Raw genomic sequence first — 13765 nt, forward strand, 5'->3', positions numbered from 1 at the left:
TGTCCTCCATATCAGGGATTAAGCTAAGTGCTTTTCAAGGATTACTTCCTCTCATTCTCGAAACAACTTTATGTGGCAGCTACTAATATGGTAACCCTAATTTACAAATGTGGAATCGAGGCTCAGAGACATTATGAAAATTGCCCACAGACACAGTAAAAATTGGAGTTTCATGTACATTTGCTTCGGATCTGGAGTTTAAACATAAACAATTGATTACAAAAAAAAAAGGGAAAATAAACACCATGAGAACAATACACTTTCAGGCCACTGTTTGTGAATTGAAAAGTAGGAAGAGGATAATTAAGGCTGACAAAAACACGGTCTTCAAACCGTCCACAAGATGAGAGGTGGCCTTTAGTTTGGCCTGCTACCCTGGTCTGTGTTTTCTTCCTTACTGAGACAATGTCAGCCTTATTTCCAATTCAGTTGACTATGAAAGGGTCTGGCTTTATGTTTAACCAAAAACACAGCATAAGTGCCTATGGCCAAGCATTCATGAAAAAATTGGTTCATTCATTCAACTAATATTTATTGAGCAGCTACATGTCGAGCACATTTTAGGCACTGGGAAGATAGCAGCAAGCAATAAGACTTATGGAGCAGAGAAGACCGTTATTAAGCAAACAAACCACTGAGATAATTTTAGATGGTGAAAGGGCTTTGCAAAAAAGTAAAGCAGAGTAATATGATGGAACGTGATCAGGATAGGGAGGGAGGTGGCATTACATAAGGAGCTGAAGAAGGTGACATTTGACCAAATCCTAAATGATGAATTGCTAGCCATGCAGTAATCAGAGGAAATTCTAGGCAGAGGAAAGAAAAAACATAAGACCATGGGGTGGGAATGAGCTTGGTATATTCAAGAGACATTGAGTTAGCCAGTAAGGCTAACATAAATTTAGCAAAGTTAGTAACAGACGATGTGGTCAAATGACCAAGGATAGGCAGGGTTGACATCATTCAGGGCCTTGGAGGCAATAAAGTGGAGCTGCGTTGTAGGAAGTGACATAAATGGAAGGCACCTAACAGACCAGTCCTGCCTTCAGTCTAAAGATTCATCCCATTTAGCATTTAATTCACTTAAAAGGCCTTCTAGACTGAGCCATCAATCTCCATTATGAAAAGCATTATTGCATTTTGTCCTTAGATGTGTTCAAAATGTCCCACACCTCATTATCAGGGGTCCTCTTTACTTCCCTTGGTTAGTCTTGGCCCTGAAAAAAGCTGGCTTTCACAGACAAAAAGTTTTGTTTTTAACCTAATGGGCACCAGAGTGGTTATGCATGTGTTCGTTTCTCTTTGTTTTGGCTGCTAAAGGGTACAAAGCCGAAACGTGGTCCAGGTACACATGTTCCTGGGCTGTATGGCATTGCATTTTGTGGCTGTCTGTGATCTCTGGGTTCATTTTACTTTTCCTGTCCCTATAGTTCCCTGGCTCAGATGTCCTCCTTACTATATTATGAAGTTTTTATTCATCCTTTCATTGATTTATCCATCCACACAACCAAACCAATGCCCTGGCCTCACTCCAGACAAATTAAATCAGATGCTGGAGGGAAAGGGGCAAGAATAGGATATTTTAAATGCTCTCCAGATGATTCTAACACACAAGCATTGATTGTGTTGACAAGCATTGATTTAAATTTTAAATGTTTGCCATTCAGTGTTTTGTGACATTCTACTTTCCAACAGGATGTATTTATAATTTACAATGAAAAGATAAGGAAAGATGTTTCTACAAAATAACATAATTATGTGCATATATAGTATAATGTCTTCTGACTTTTACAGAAAGATACAAGAAAGATACAACCAAAGAGTAAAAGAATGCCCTTGAAGAAAAAGATGGTGAGACGGCATTCTCAGCAGACTGCGGGCCCCTAGAAAGTTCATCCAGACTTCCCCCATCCTTCTGTAGTGTCCCAAGGACAAAGGTCAAATGTCATCTCCATCACTGAATTCCCAATGCTTGGTACAGTGCCTGGAACATATCAGATGCTCATGGAGTATTCGTTGACTAAATGAAGCACACAACCTGACTTGCACATATTCCATTGTCAGCAATCTAGACTGGTGTAAAATATGGAAAGTGTACACAGTCTGAAGTCCTATCCAGAGGAGTTAGTCATTTGACAAATGTTAATTTCCCTAACCACTAATTCAGTGAGTAAAAAGATGACTGTGCTTACTATAGAGAGGGAAACTGAGGCAAAGGGGAGGAGAATTCACTCATACTCAGGCATCAGGTAAAATGATTTATAATCCCCTCCCAGAACCTCCAGTGAATCTGTAGCAAACTTTCAACATTCAAAATATCCCCAAGTTAAAAGTAATTTTGATAAAAGCTGAAGGTGTTAAACTGCGGTTTGCTACAACAGAGCATAAAATATTATCTGGGCAAGAAAAATTCATCTGACAACTGAGTCAGACCAATTTTCTATGGAAACTCTAGCAAAAAAAAACTGGTGCGGGGGGGTACATCTCAGAAACAAATCCATTTTTGCTCAACTACAGCTGACAGCAGGCAATTCACATTTAGATTAACGAATGGTAGCTCTTCTGACATCATAGTCAGATCCAGTATGAGCCTGCCCCGCTACATGATTCCTTTTCCTGCAGCAATTGTGTTCCCAACGGTGACTCCCCAATGTTCTTCAACTTCTCTACTCTACTTCTGTCTCTTTCTTGTATCTATGAAATATCTGATATCAGTGTGATCAGCCATCAGCGCCCAGTGGTACTACTTAAAATAAGTAGACAAAAACAAGCAAACATAGAAAAAAGAAAACAAATTTACAGGAGGTACAACTGCTCTGCTGTACCAGATTCCTTTATATTTTCTGAGTGAAATTATTAAGACACATAAAACTTTCCTACGACGGGAAAAAGGAGGGAAGAGCACAATTAATTTGTACGTGCTAACAGGTTCCAATGATGACATATAGAGAGAGGATTAACTTTCAGGTCTTAGATCTAACACCTCTGGCACTCATAGGCTTCTAGACTAGCAGGAACCAAACATCGTAGCTTGATCCCACTTCTTCTTTATTTCCATTTTAGACCATCTGTGATGATGTGACTGACTCATTATGAAAGTGGCCAAAAGCAGGCAGCTATAGAGTTAAGGTAGAGCAGAGCCCTCAGGATCCACAAGCTACATTCTTCCTGAGAGCTGGTTCTACCCCACCTTGAATGTCTGCGCAGTCTTGGAGAAATACATTGATTTCTCCATTTAATTTGTCTTTTGGAATAATGATACCATAGGCTCCTGGATAAAAATGGTATTGGGCTAGTTGTCCCTTGATATAATTTTCTGAAATGCCTATTTAAACTACCCACAAACAAGGAGAGAAAAAGAAAACGAGAGAAATTGACTCATGAAAAAAAAACAACCAAAATACTATATGAATTTTGAATAGACAACTCTCAATTATATATAAGAACAACAGAAAGGTATTTCTATGCTTCTCAGGACTCAGAAGGTATTCCGACAAGACCTTTCTGAAAGTTTCAGCCAAAGAAGTGCTCCAACTGACAGAAAAATTCAATCAATATTAAAAACTCAAGAACGAGAAAACATGTTAATGAAGTACAATAAAACCAGTAAATCTTAGTGTTAAATAAAAATAATTGTTAAGGTAGATATAAAACTTGATGCAAATATTAAAAATAATATTAAAGGATAAGTTAATTATAAAATAACAATTTGCTTATAATCACCTAGATTGAAATCTCATATCATTTCAATAAAAACTGAGTAATGACAGAGGAAATAAAGTAAAAATCCAATAAATTTCTCAGTATTTGCAAAGGAGTATCATTATATACTATTTGACATCTACATTGATAGAGACATAACTCAATAATGAATGTAAAGGTAATCTTTAGTGAAATAAAAATAGGATGTATAAAAACAGATTATAAGCAAACTTAAAAGGCATATGAAAAACTGAGGTAGGGCAGAAATTGAAAGATATTTTGTCAACTGAAGAATTACCATCCTTAATATATAAAGAGTTACTATGAATCAATAATAAAAATATAAACATCCTAATGGGAAACATGAAGAAAGGAAAAATATAGGGAAATAGGTACTCTCCCTATACTTCTACTGGGAGAAAACACTGGTTAAAAAAAAAAATTTCCAAAGCAGAATTTGATAACTTATATCAAAAGCTTTAAAATTTTTCATCTACTTTGACAGAGGAATTCAACATCTAGAAATTTATCCCAGATAAATAGAGGTAGGCTCAAAGACTTTTGAACTTGTATGTTCATAACAATGTTATACAGATCTTCCTCGACTTATGATGGGGTTACGTCCCTATAAACCCATTGCAACTTGAAAATATTGTGAGTCAAAAATGCATTTAACACAACTAACCTACCAAACATCATAGCCTAGCCTACATGCTCAGAATACTTACATTAGCTTCCAGTTGGGCAAAGTCATCTAACACAAAGCCTATTTTATAATAAAGTGTTGAATCTTATGTAATTTATTGCATACTGTACTGAAAGTGAAAACAGAATGGTCGAATGGGGACAGATGGTTGTAAGTGCTTTCGTTGTTCACTCTCGAGATCCCGTTGCTGACTGGGAGCTGTGGCTCACTGCTGCTGCCTTGCATCACAAGATAGTACTGTATCGCCTATCGTGAGCCGGGAAAAGACCAAAATTCGAAGTATGGTTTCTAATGACTGCTTATCACTTTTGCATCATTGTAAAGCTGAAAAATTAAGTCAAATCATTATAAGTCAGGGACCATCTGTACACAATAATGAAGACCTGAAAACCAAAATGCTCGGTAAAAACCGAGTGGTTCAACTACGATATTATGCACAATGTAACTATTTAAATCATACTTTCTGGGGCTGGCCCCATGACTGAGTGGTTAAGTTTGCGCACTCCGCTTCGGTGACCCAGGGTTTCACTGGTTCGGATCCTGGGCGCAGACAGGGCACCACTCGTCAGGCCATGCTGAGGCGGTGTCCCACATGCCACAACTAAAAGGACCCACAAGTAAAATACACAACTATATACTGGGGTGATTTGGGGAGAAAATGTAGAAAACGAAAAAAAAGATTGGCAACAGTTGTTAGCTTAGGAGCCAATCTTTAAAAAAAAAATCATACTTTCTAAGAATATTCAGTATCAGAATAAAATGCTCAAAATAGAAACAGAAGAGTAAAATACAAGACAATATTATACTATGATCTCAATTTATGGGGAAAATTTTTACTTATATATATGCATAATAAATCAAAAAGAATTATGTCAGAATTTCAACAATAGTTTTATCTGGCTGGAGAGGTTATGAGTGACTTTTATTTTCTTCTTTATATATTTTACTTATATTTCAGCCCTGTAACCTAAACACATATTATTCTTATACCAGAAAAAAATGTTTGAAAAGTATTAAATACTGCATACAAATTGATCAATATTGATCAGTCTTGCAAATTGTTATTCCTACACATCTTTGTAACGGAATAATGATTTTCAGCCATAAGAGCTGTAAAAAAATGTTGGTTTAATCTTTCCTAACAACTAGCTTTGCAAATCAAGTAGGTTAATAAAACCAAGATTTTAGATCCAATCCCATTTCTCATCAATTCAATAACAACATATGTTCGAGTGCCCCATGCAGGGCAGGCTCTCTTGAAATCAGAGTTTTCTGGTGAAAAAGAACAATGAGTATGGGCCGGCTCCGTGGCCGAGTGGTTAAGTTTGCGCGCTCCACTGCAGTGGCCCAGGGTTCGGATCCTGGGCGCGGACATGGCACTGCTCGTGAGGCCACGTTGAGGCAGCGTCCCACATCCCACAACTAGAAGGATGTGCAACTAAGATATACAACTGTGTACAAGAGGGGTTTGAGGAGATAAAAACAGAAAAAAAAAAAGATTGGCAATAGTTGTTAGCCCAGGTGCCAATCTTTGGGGGAAAAAAAAAAGGAAGATTGGCAACAGTTGTTAGCCCAGGTGCCAATCTTTAAAAAAAAAAAAAGAACATGAGTAGAACAGCCTGGAATAATCTAGTACAAACTGGACACCAGCAGAAAAACAGATGCCAACTGAATTTCTTAAAACCTGCCAACCAGCTGACAGCATTACTAAGGAGGCTGAAAATGATATAAAATATTATAGTTTTTTTTCTTAACACATCATCTCAACTTTGCACTCGCACCTCTAACTTTCTTTTCCAATGTGTTAAAATAACAGCTACCAAGTATCAGGCACTAACCACATGCAGGTTCTGTTTTCAGTGCTTTATGTGCATTATTTCCATTGTTTGCATCAACTCCATGATACGTATTATCATCCCCAAAAGGGAATTTTCTCAAAGAATCTACCTGAATTGGTCAAGGAGCACACAGGGCAAATAGAGATTCAATTCTCCCCTTTCCCCACTGATGGAAATTTGCTTTGATACCTAAACCATCCTCTCACAAAATACAAATAACTCAGTCTCTGTGCCTTCATCCATCCCCTTTCTCCTTATTCCCCGTTTCCAAATACAATCCCTCCTTCAGGGCTTAACCCCAGGCATCCTTCAAGGCCTGGTTACAAGATGCCTTCCCACACACTCCAAGCAGGGTTAGCAATAAGCCCCTTTGTTCTTCCAAAATAGCTTAAGCATATCTCTATCAGCATACCTAACAGAGTTTAGAATCATTAGCACTTATTTATCAGTTATTTTTAAAGGGCCAGTTTTCCCTTGGAAAAGAAACTGTTTAATGCTCCCCAAGGTGATCAGTTTCAGAGGGTAATTTTAGGAAGCCAGATAATTGCAAACAAATTATTTTGAAGTACCTCTTCAAATTGCGTGTTGTCAGGAATTGGATTTTCAAGTGTAATGAGTGTAATTGATTATGAGTGTACTTCTTTTGAGATGATGCAGTAGCTGCCATCGCTGCTTGCAATGCCTGCCAACAAGGAGGATTTCAATGTCTAAAGTATATGAATAGACTGAGAGGCTAAACTTAAAATACGGAAGAGGCGTGGGCTCCCTCCACAGCTCAGGGTGCAACATCTGTCCCAAAATGATAAGGCCCAATTATGCCTCAAAAGTGCCATAAATATAAACCCTTTGCCCTACCTGAAATGAGCAGCCACTTGGATAGGATTTTGTGGACAAGTCACAGTGGTTGAATAATTGGCCTTTGAATAATTCCAACAGTGAGGTCTCTTCTCTCCCACTCTAGAAGTAGCCCCCCAATATATGAGGGATCAAGACTGCCAGAACATGCTCTGCCTGGCTACTCCCACCCTTTTTCTCACTTCCATGGACACAGGGTGGATAAAAGTGTGGGGTGTTGTGTCTGGGGCTAAAATTCTCCTTGCCTGTTGCTATAAGGATCTGGGGCTCAGAGCCCGTGGGTGCTGGCGATGAGTGCAAGGCCTTGACCGAACTCCTCTTATTCCTTTGACAGAAACTCTATAGTAACGTTCCCTCCCCAAAAGAGACTAGCAGCTTTGAGAACAAGGATGTATATTACTCATCTCTGCACCCTTCTTGGAGCACAGAGCCTGACACACAGTAGGCACTTGATAGATGTTAGCAAAAACCGTTGTTGAAGGCTCACCTCCACAAAATCCACTGGGATCAGCCCCTCACTGGGCACCAAGAGCCATCCAGGACTGTGTCCCTCCCTGGAATCAGGCCTCACAGCTTCATATCCCTTCTCCCAGGTATGTGTCCTGACCTAGACGATAGCACGAGCATGTAGGGTGTGTTGATCGTGTAACACATGCTCAATAAACACAAACGCACACGTGAACAAAGGAACGTCAGCTTTCAAGAAACAAATGCACTTCAATCGTATCTTGTGTATAGTACCAAGAGTCACAACTTTTCTGATCTGAATTTTGATGATGTTTGCTTCAGTGAATTTCTGTTCACCTGCAAGTTACCTTCATCTCAGAAGACGAGTCTGAGATGACTGAAGGGACATTGTGAACATGAACGGAAGATAAAAATGCATGTGAGGAAATGAAAGCTCCTTCTATCCGAGTATAATGGCCGAGGTGGCTGCCGGCCAGGCTTTACTTAAATAAAAAAAGGAATAAAAGCCTCATAATTGTGCCACATGACATGAAATAATAGTGACAAGATGGTTCAGCAGAAACCAAGAAATAACAACACCCATCCTCTGTAGAATCTTCATCCCAAGAAAAGGAGTTCAGTCACGTAGCACAAAGGTCATGCTGTCAAAAAGCTTGGCCGTCTGCACCATTCTATCATCCTTGAGTTTCAGATAGAATGAAGAGCAAAAGATGGTAGCTTCTAACTTTCAGCAATTTGAATCTATATCCTAAGATTGTGATTCATTTGCAACACTTAAAATCAGGGGTGGCAAAGCCTTGTTTTGGAGTGGGTGCTGAGTGGTTTGGACAGGTCTCCTGGAAGATAACCCGGGGGCATGTTACCTTTGGGCACCTTGGCCCTCCATCGCTCCCGGTTGATGTGCACCACCTCAGTCCACGTGGCTTTAAAACTCTTATAGTCAACAGGGATGACGGAATTGTTGATCGGGGCACTTCCTTCTGAGCCAGTGCTCTTGACGCCTGATCGCTTGGCATCTGCCGAACTGATGTTGTTCAAACTGGAGGACAAAAATATCACACCAAAGAGGAAGGTTAATGTTTGACAATGTATGCCAACGAGGAAGCCCACGAGAGGAGCAGTTAGTGCTCATCAAGTTATTGCTGTGAAATTCCTGGGTCCTGAGGCTTGTGATTATCTTATTTTCCATATGTGACTGGTGGGAAATTCTGTATCTTCAGCAGGAAAAAAATCAAGATTTTGGCCTCATGAAATATTTCCATATTTCTTTTCTGTTGCTTGGTCTCTTCTCTTTTTCAATATGACTAGGATCCACTCACATGAATTTTTTGTTCTCTACTCTCTGAAATTAACTAATTTGAACTTAGACTTCTACTTGGTTCCACAGTTCACCCACCCGCTTCCACAATGACCATGATTCCAAGTTACCCAACCACTTGGTCCTCTTTCTCTCCAGCTCCACTTCCCCCTGTACTTGGGTGCCTCTGATTCCAGGATCCCCAAGGCCAGGGGAAGGTGATTTCCTTACGTTCCTGGGGGGAGGTGGAGAGGCACAGATGGCTTGGAGATTGTGGGAGATCAGTTGTGCAAGAGACCTTTTGTAAATATGAACATTACTGTAATCTTTAACATAGGCAACTTTGCAAATAGGGAAAGTGTCATCCTTCTGGGTAAATTTAAAGAAGTACCACACACTTCTAGATGGCTAAAGCAGTGACTGACATGAATGGAAACCCACTGAATGACAACTAAGGCTGAGCAGATAAGTAGAGGACGTTTCAGCCCAATGCTGCAGAGCTGTGGGGCTGTGGGACTCAGCAGGGGGCGTCAGTCCTCCTTGTTAGCAGCCTTGACTGAGTACATCCACCTTGAGCATCTCTAGGGTCCCACTGTCTTAATATTCCTCTTGCCTTCTCTTTTCCCTATTTATTCCTTCTCTTGATCGTTTCTTCTCTTTTTTCTATTTGCCTTATTTCTTTCCTTTCTCCTTTATGTCAAAGCCAGGTACCACTAACAGTAGTACCATGAATAAAGACTAAGTGTCAGCTTTATCGTACTAGCACTTCCTCTGTGCTGGACCTTGTCTTAAGGGCTTTACATAGACTGAATAACTCATTTAATCCTCCCTGAAACCTATGGGTATTATAATCCACATTTTCTCAGATGAGGAAACTGAGGCAACTTGCCTGAGATTGTACAGCTAAGAAGCAATGGGATCAGGATGTTTAACCCCAGCAATCTGACTCCAGAGGCTAGATGTTTTTCTTTTCTTTTGGTGAGGAAGACTCACTCTAAGTTAACATCTGTTGCCAATCTTCCTCTTTTTTTGCTTGAGGAAGATTAGCCCTGAGTTAACAACTGTGCAAATCTTCCTTTATGTTGTATGTGAGCATGGCTTGACAAGCGGTGTAGGTCCACACCCAGGATCTGAACCCGTGAACCCGGGCCGCTGAAGTGGAGTGCACTGGACTTAACCACTAAGCCATGGGGCTGGCCCCAGAGCCTATACTCTTTAACTACTAATCTATGCTCAATATAATGATGCTGTGGCAGAAGGCGATTTAAAATTTCACCGTTTTTTTCTCTACATCATTTTCTTCCAGAACCTAGAAAGGAAAATCATTTTCATTTCTTGTGATAATTCTGATCAGTGGTACTTTCTTTTTGGAGTATTGGAGCGAGGACTGTCTGGGCACAGCAGGTAAAAGCAGAGTTATCGGTGTTGCCATGAGCAAAGGCACCGAGAGAGAATGGGACAGGGGGCTGTACCGAGGACCTGCCGGTCATGATTTGGACCTTGGTCACTCCTTTCCAGGCCAGCCTGGAAAGTACAGAGAGTACAACTTCAACTCCTCTGAAAAGAAGAAAGAGGCAGACATCTCTCTTATAAGGAGGTAGGGCAAACATCATTATGAAATACCATCCCTACCCCTTCCAAAAGAAGAATTCTGCCCTCAAGGACAGGCCAATCTGACAAGTTTCTCCACTGACCTCGAACGCCTCTGTGCTGTCCCACCAGTTTGAGAGGTTTCATCAATTAACGGACTCACGATCTTCTCGGTCATGTCCGTGAGCACAGTGAAGGTGGGTTCCACAATGAAATCAATAAAACCTGAAGAGAAACAGCAGTGCTTCAGAGGAACTACATATTAAATGGGCCTTTCCATATTTTCCCATGGAAACTGATGAGTCATATTTTTCTTTTAAAATTCATCTACATAGGAGCTCCACATCAGATTAGGAGAGAATGGATTGGTCTTATTCATTTAATATATTCTTTGATTTGAATATTATGAGTCAGTTCCATTTCTCCTATATAACTTTCCTATGACTTTTCAGTAGATAGCCCAATAAAGTGCTTAAGAAATACATATTCAACATCCACCATGGAATAAACGCTGTGATGGGTGCTGAATGAAAGACAAAGATGCATAACACAACCTGCCTGCCCTCAAGGAGTTTATAGGAGAGACCAATTGAGCTCAAAAATGACCTCTTGAGTATATGGAAAGGGCCAAATGAGAAGCCCAAATAAATGCCCCTGGGAAGGGAAGGAGGGAGGATATTTTCCCTCCCGTGGAAAGAGCTGCGAACAGTTTTATAGAGGTTGTGATGTTTGAGTGGAGCCCTACGGCTCTTCACTCTAGGTGGAGCAGGTGGAATAAGCAAGGTGTCAAGGATGGCAAGAAGTGCAGGATGTGTCTGAAGAATGACTGGGGCTTAGAGATTCTTTTGGAGCTGGGGAGGGAAAGCTTGAGAATTCAGGTCATCACCAGCTCAGGGAGGAAGGCTTCTAAGTGTCAGGATAAAGGCTTGGGACTTAGATGGGCACTAGAAGCCCCTCAAGATGTTTGGGCAGCATTGTAATAAGATTTTTTTAATGTTCTTTGGGAAAATTAACCTGGTACGATGGATAGGAGAGAACAACAGGGCCTGAGGCTGGGAGAATCATTTCACAAGCTGTTACAATAGTTGAAAGACAAGGTAAAGAAGGTGGGATCCCATGCTGTTGTAAGGTGGGAATACAATGGAGGCACAGATACATGCACAGCAGGAAGTGGTACTGCCTCTAGGTTGGATCTGTCAGAGACTCCAACAGCAAAGCAGAGAACACAGAGATGATGAGGGAGAATGTGGCTGGGGAGAAAAACGATGGGATCAGTCTTAGATCTGCTGACTTTGAGATACAGGGACACATCTGAATTGGAGAGGGCAGAGTGGGAAGAAACAGGGTTAGAAACTGGGAAAGGAGTCATTCTGGAATGATACCTTTGAGAGATTGCCACATTGAGCTAGAGTGACTGTCTCAACAGCTCAAAAATACCCAAATGTTCTGTGACTCATCAGGAGAAAATATATGATCTGGAACTACTGGTAGTAATTCCTTACAAAGCCACACGAAAGCTGGAAGGAAACGAAATATCAATCGAAGGAAATATGGTGTTTGGAAATGTACAAATGCCTATTTGGTTTTCACAATGACTCAGGTGGGGGTGATACTAGCCTTTAATGCCCAGTAACAACGGATGCTAAAAGTCCTATAATGTAATTGGCAAAATAAGAATTGTCCCAATCAAATACCCATAGTGTCCTGATAAGGAAACACTGATAGCCAAATTTGTATTCTAGCAAATTGCAGTATAATTTTAAGCTGAAAGTGAAGTGTTTGATGACACTATTTTCACATTTTATTTCTCACAAGTTAAACTCAACGTGTGCGAACCAGAACTAACTCATCAGCTTTCCCTCCAACCCTTACAAAAGGGACCATGGTCCAACCACTTAATCTAAATTGCTGCCTTTACCTTACCTTTGCATCCAGCTGAATCCAGAATATCTTATATGCCATCTCTTTTCTGGAGAGTCCCTGTACTACCTTAGTTCCCACACTTAGCATCTCTCCCCTGAAATCCTGCAGGAGGCACCCAGCTGGTTTCCTTGCCTCTAGTCTTAGTCAAAATCCTCCAAGCTACTGATAGAGACATCTTTCTAACATGGGGGCCGGCAAACTTTTTCTGTATAGGGCCAGATAGTAAATATTTTAGGCTTCTTGGGCCATATCTATGACAAATCCTTCACTCTGCCACTGTGGTACAAAAGTAGCCACAGACAATATGCAAATGACTGAGCTTAGCTGTGTTGTAATAAAACTTTATTTACAAGATCAAGTGGTCAGTCAGATTTATCCCACAGGCTATAGTTGCTGATTCTTATTCTAAAACATTGATTTATACATTTTAAAACCTTACTTAAAATTCTTTCGATATGCCCTCATTTCCTACAGGAAATCATAAACTATTCTTAATATAATATATAATCTAGGTCTGATTTTCTCTCTAAACACGTCCCTCACTTCATTCTATTCACACTATGCCAGTCATGGAATTGTCTGTAATTCCCCCACCATACAAGGCTGTTTTAAATTTCCCTGCTTAGTATATGCTAATCCTTTGTCTGGAATGCCCTTCCACCTACCCTTAACATACCTCTAACACATATCACCATTTGCACAAATACTGCCTACTTTTCTCTTAGGACTCACCTCAAATATTACCCTTCCACAAGTCTTTCTGGGTCTAACGGTTCACATACTCGGTCGCACCACGTACAAAACCTCCACCTTAGCACCGTAACACTTTAATAGATTTTGTTTTCATAATGTCTTGCCCACCACCCAAAACTGGCTCAATGTCTTTGAGAGCAGGTAACATGTCAAATTTGTCTTTGTTTTTTTATAACATCTGTTATAGTGCCTAGCAGTGCCCTACACTTAACAGAGACTCAATACATTATTACGACAAAAATGACTAAGTACTCAAAACACAAGTGGAAAAGAAATCAATAAATCTTTGTTGAATTTATTTTTTGAACGACTTCAGACTCTTCCAAGGTGGAGGTCACTGATGACATTTCATTTCTATATGGCACCAGTACCCTCTTGCATATCTGAGGAGTTTTGTAATGTACATATATTATGGTTATTAGCAGTACAAAAGTTATTCTTACCAAAAAAATTTTAAAAAGGTGCTAAAAAGTTTTTTAAAAGGAAAGAAGGAAAGAAACACTTAAAAAGAGTCATTCCTGGGAGTAGGATAATTCAGGAAATGGGGCTTGTCCTGGAAACAGAGCTGGGGAAAGAATTGCTGAGGAGAAATGCCATGGAGACTTCCAGTATTGCACACAGAATGGAGAGGCT

The 13765-nt window shown here is 40.1% G+C and overlaps 1 protein-coding gene across 12 annotated transcripts in view; it reads right to left on the reverse strand.

Moving 5' to 3' along the window:
* The window catches only part of PDE1C (phosphodiesterase 1C), a 602480-nt gene that overhangs the window by 58839 nt on the left and 529876 nt on the right, over positions 1-13765 (reverse strand). For all 12 annotated transcript variants that reach the window (XM_023639476.2, XM_003364839.5, XM_014739137.3 and 9 more), the window contains 2 exons: positions 10561-10681; positions 8433-8608 (listed from right to left, as the gene is read on the reverse strand). In XM_023639476.2, coding sequence (XP_023495244.1) covers positions 8433-8608; positions 10561-10681 — 297 coding nt within the window. The remainder of the gene's footprint in view (positions 1-8432; positions 8609-10560; positions 10682-13765) is intronic.

The sequence above is a fragment of the Equus caballus genome, chromosome 4 (assembly GCF_041296265.1).
Source record: "Equus caballus isolate H_3958 breed thoroughbred chromosome 4, TB-T2T, whole genome shotgun sequence".
Classification (NCBI taxonomy): domain Eukaryota; kingdom Metazoa; phylum Chordata; class Mammalia; order Perissodactyla; family Equidae; genus Equus; species Equus caballus.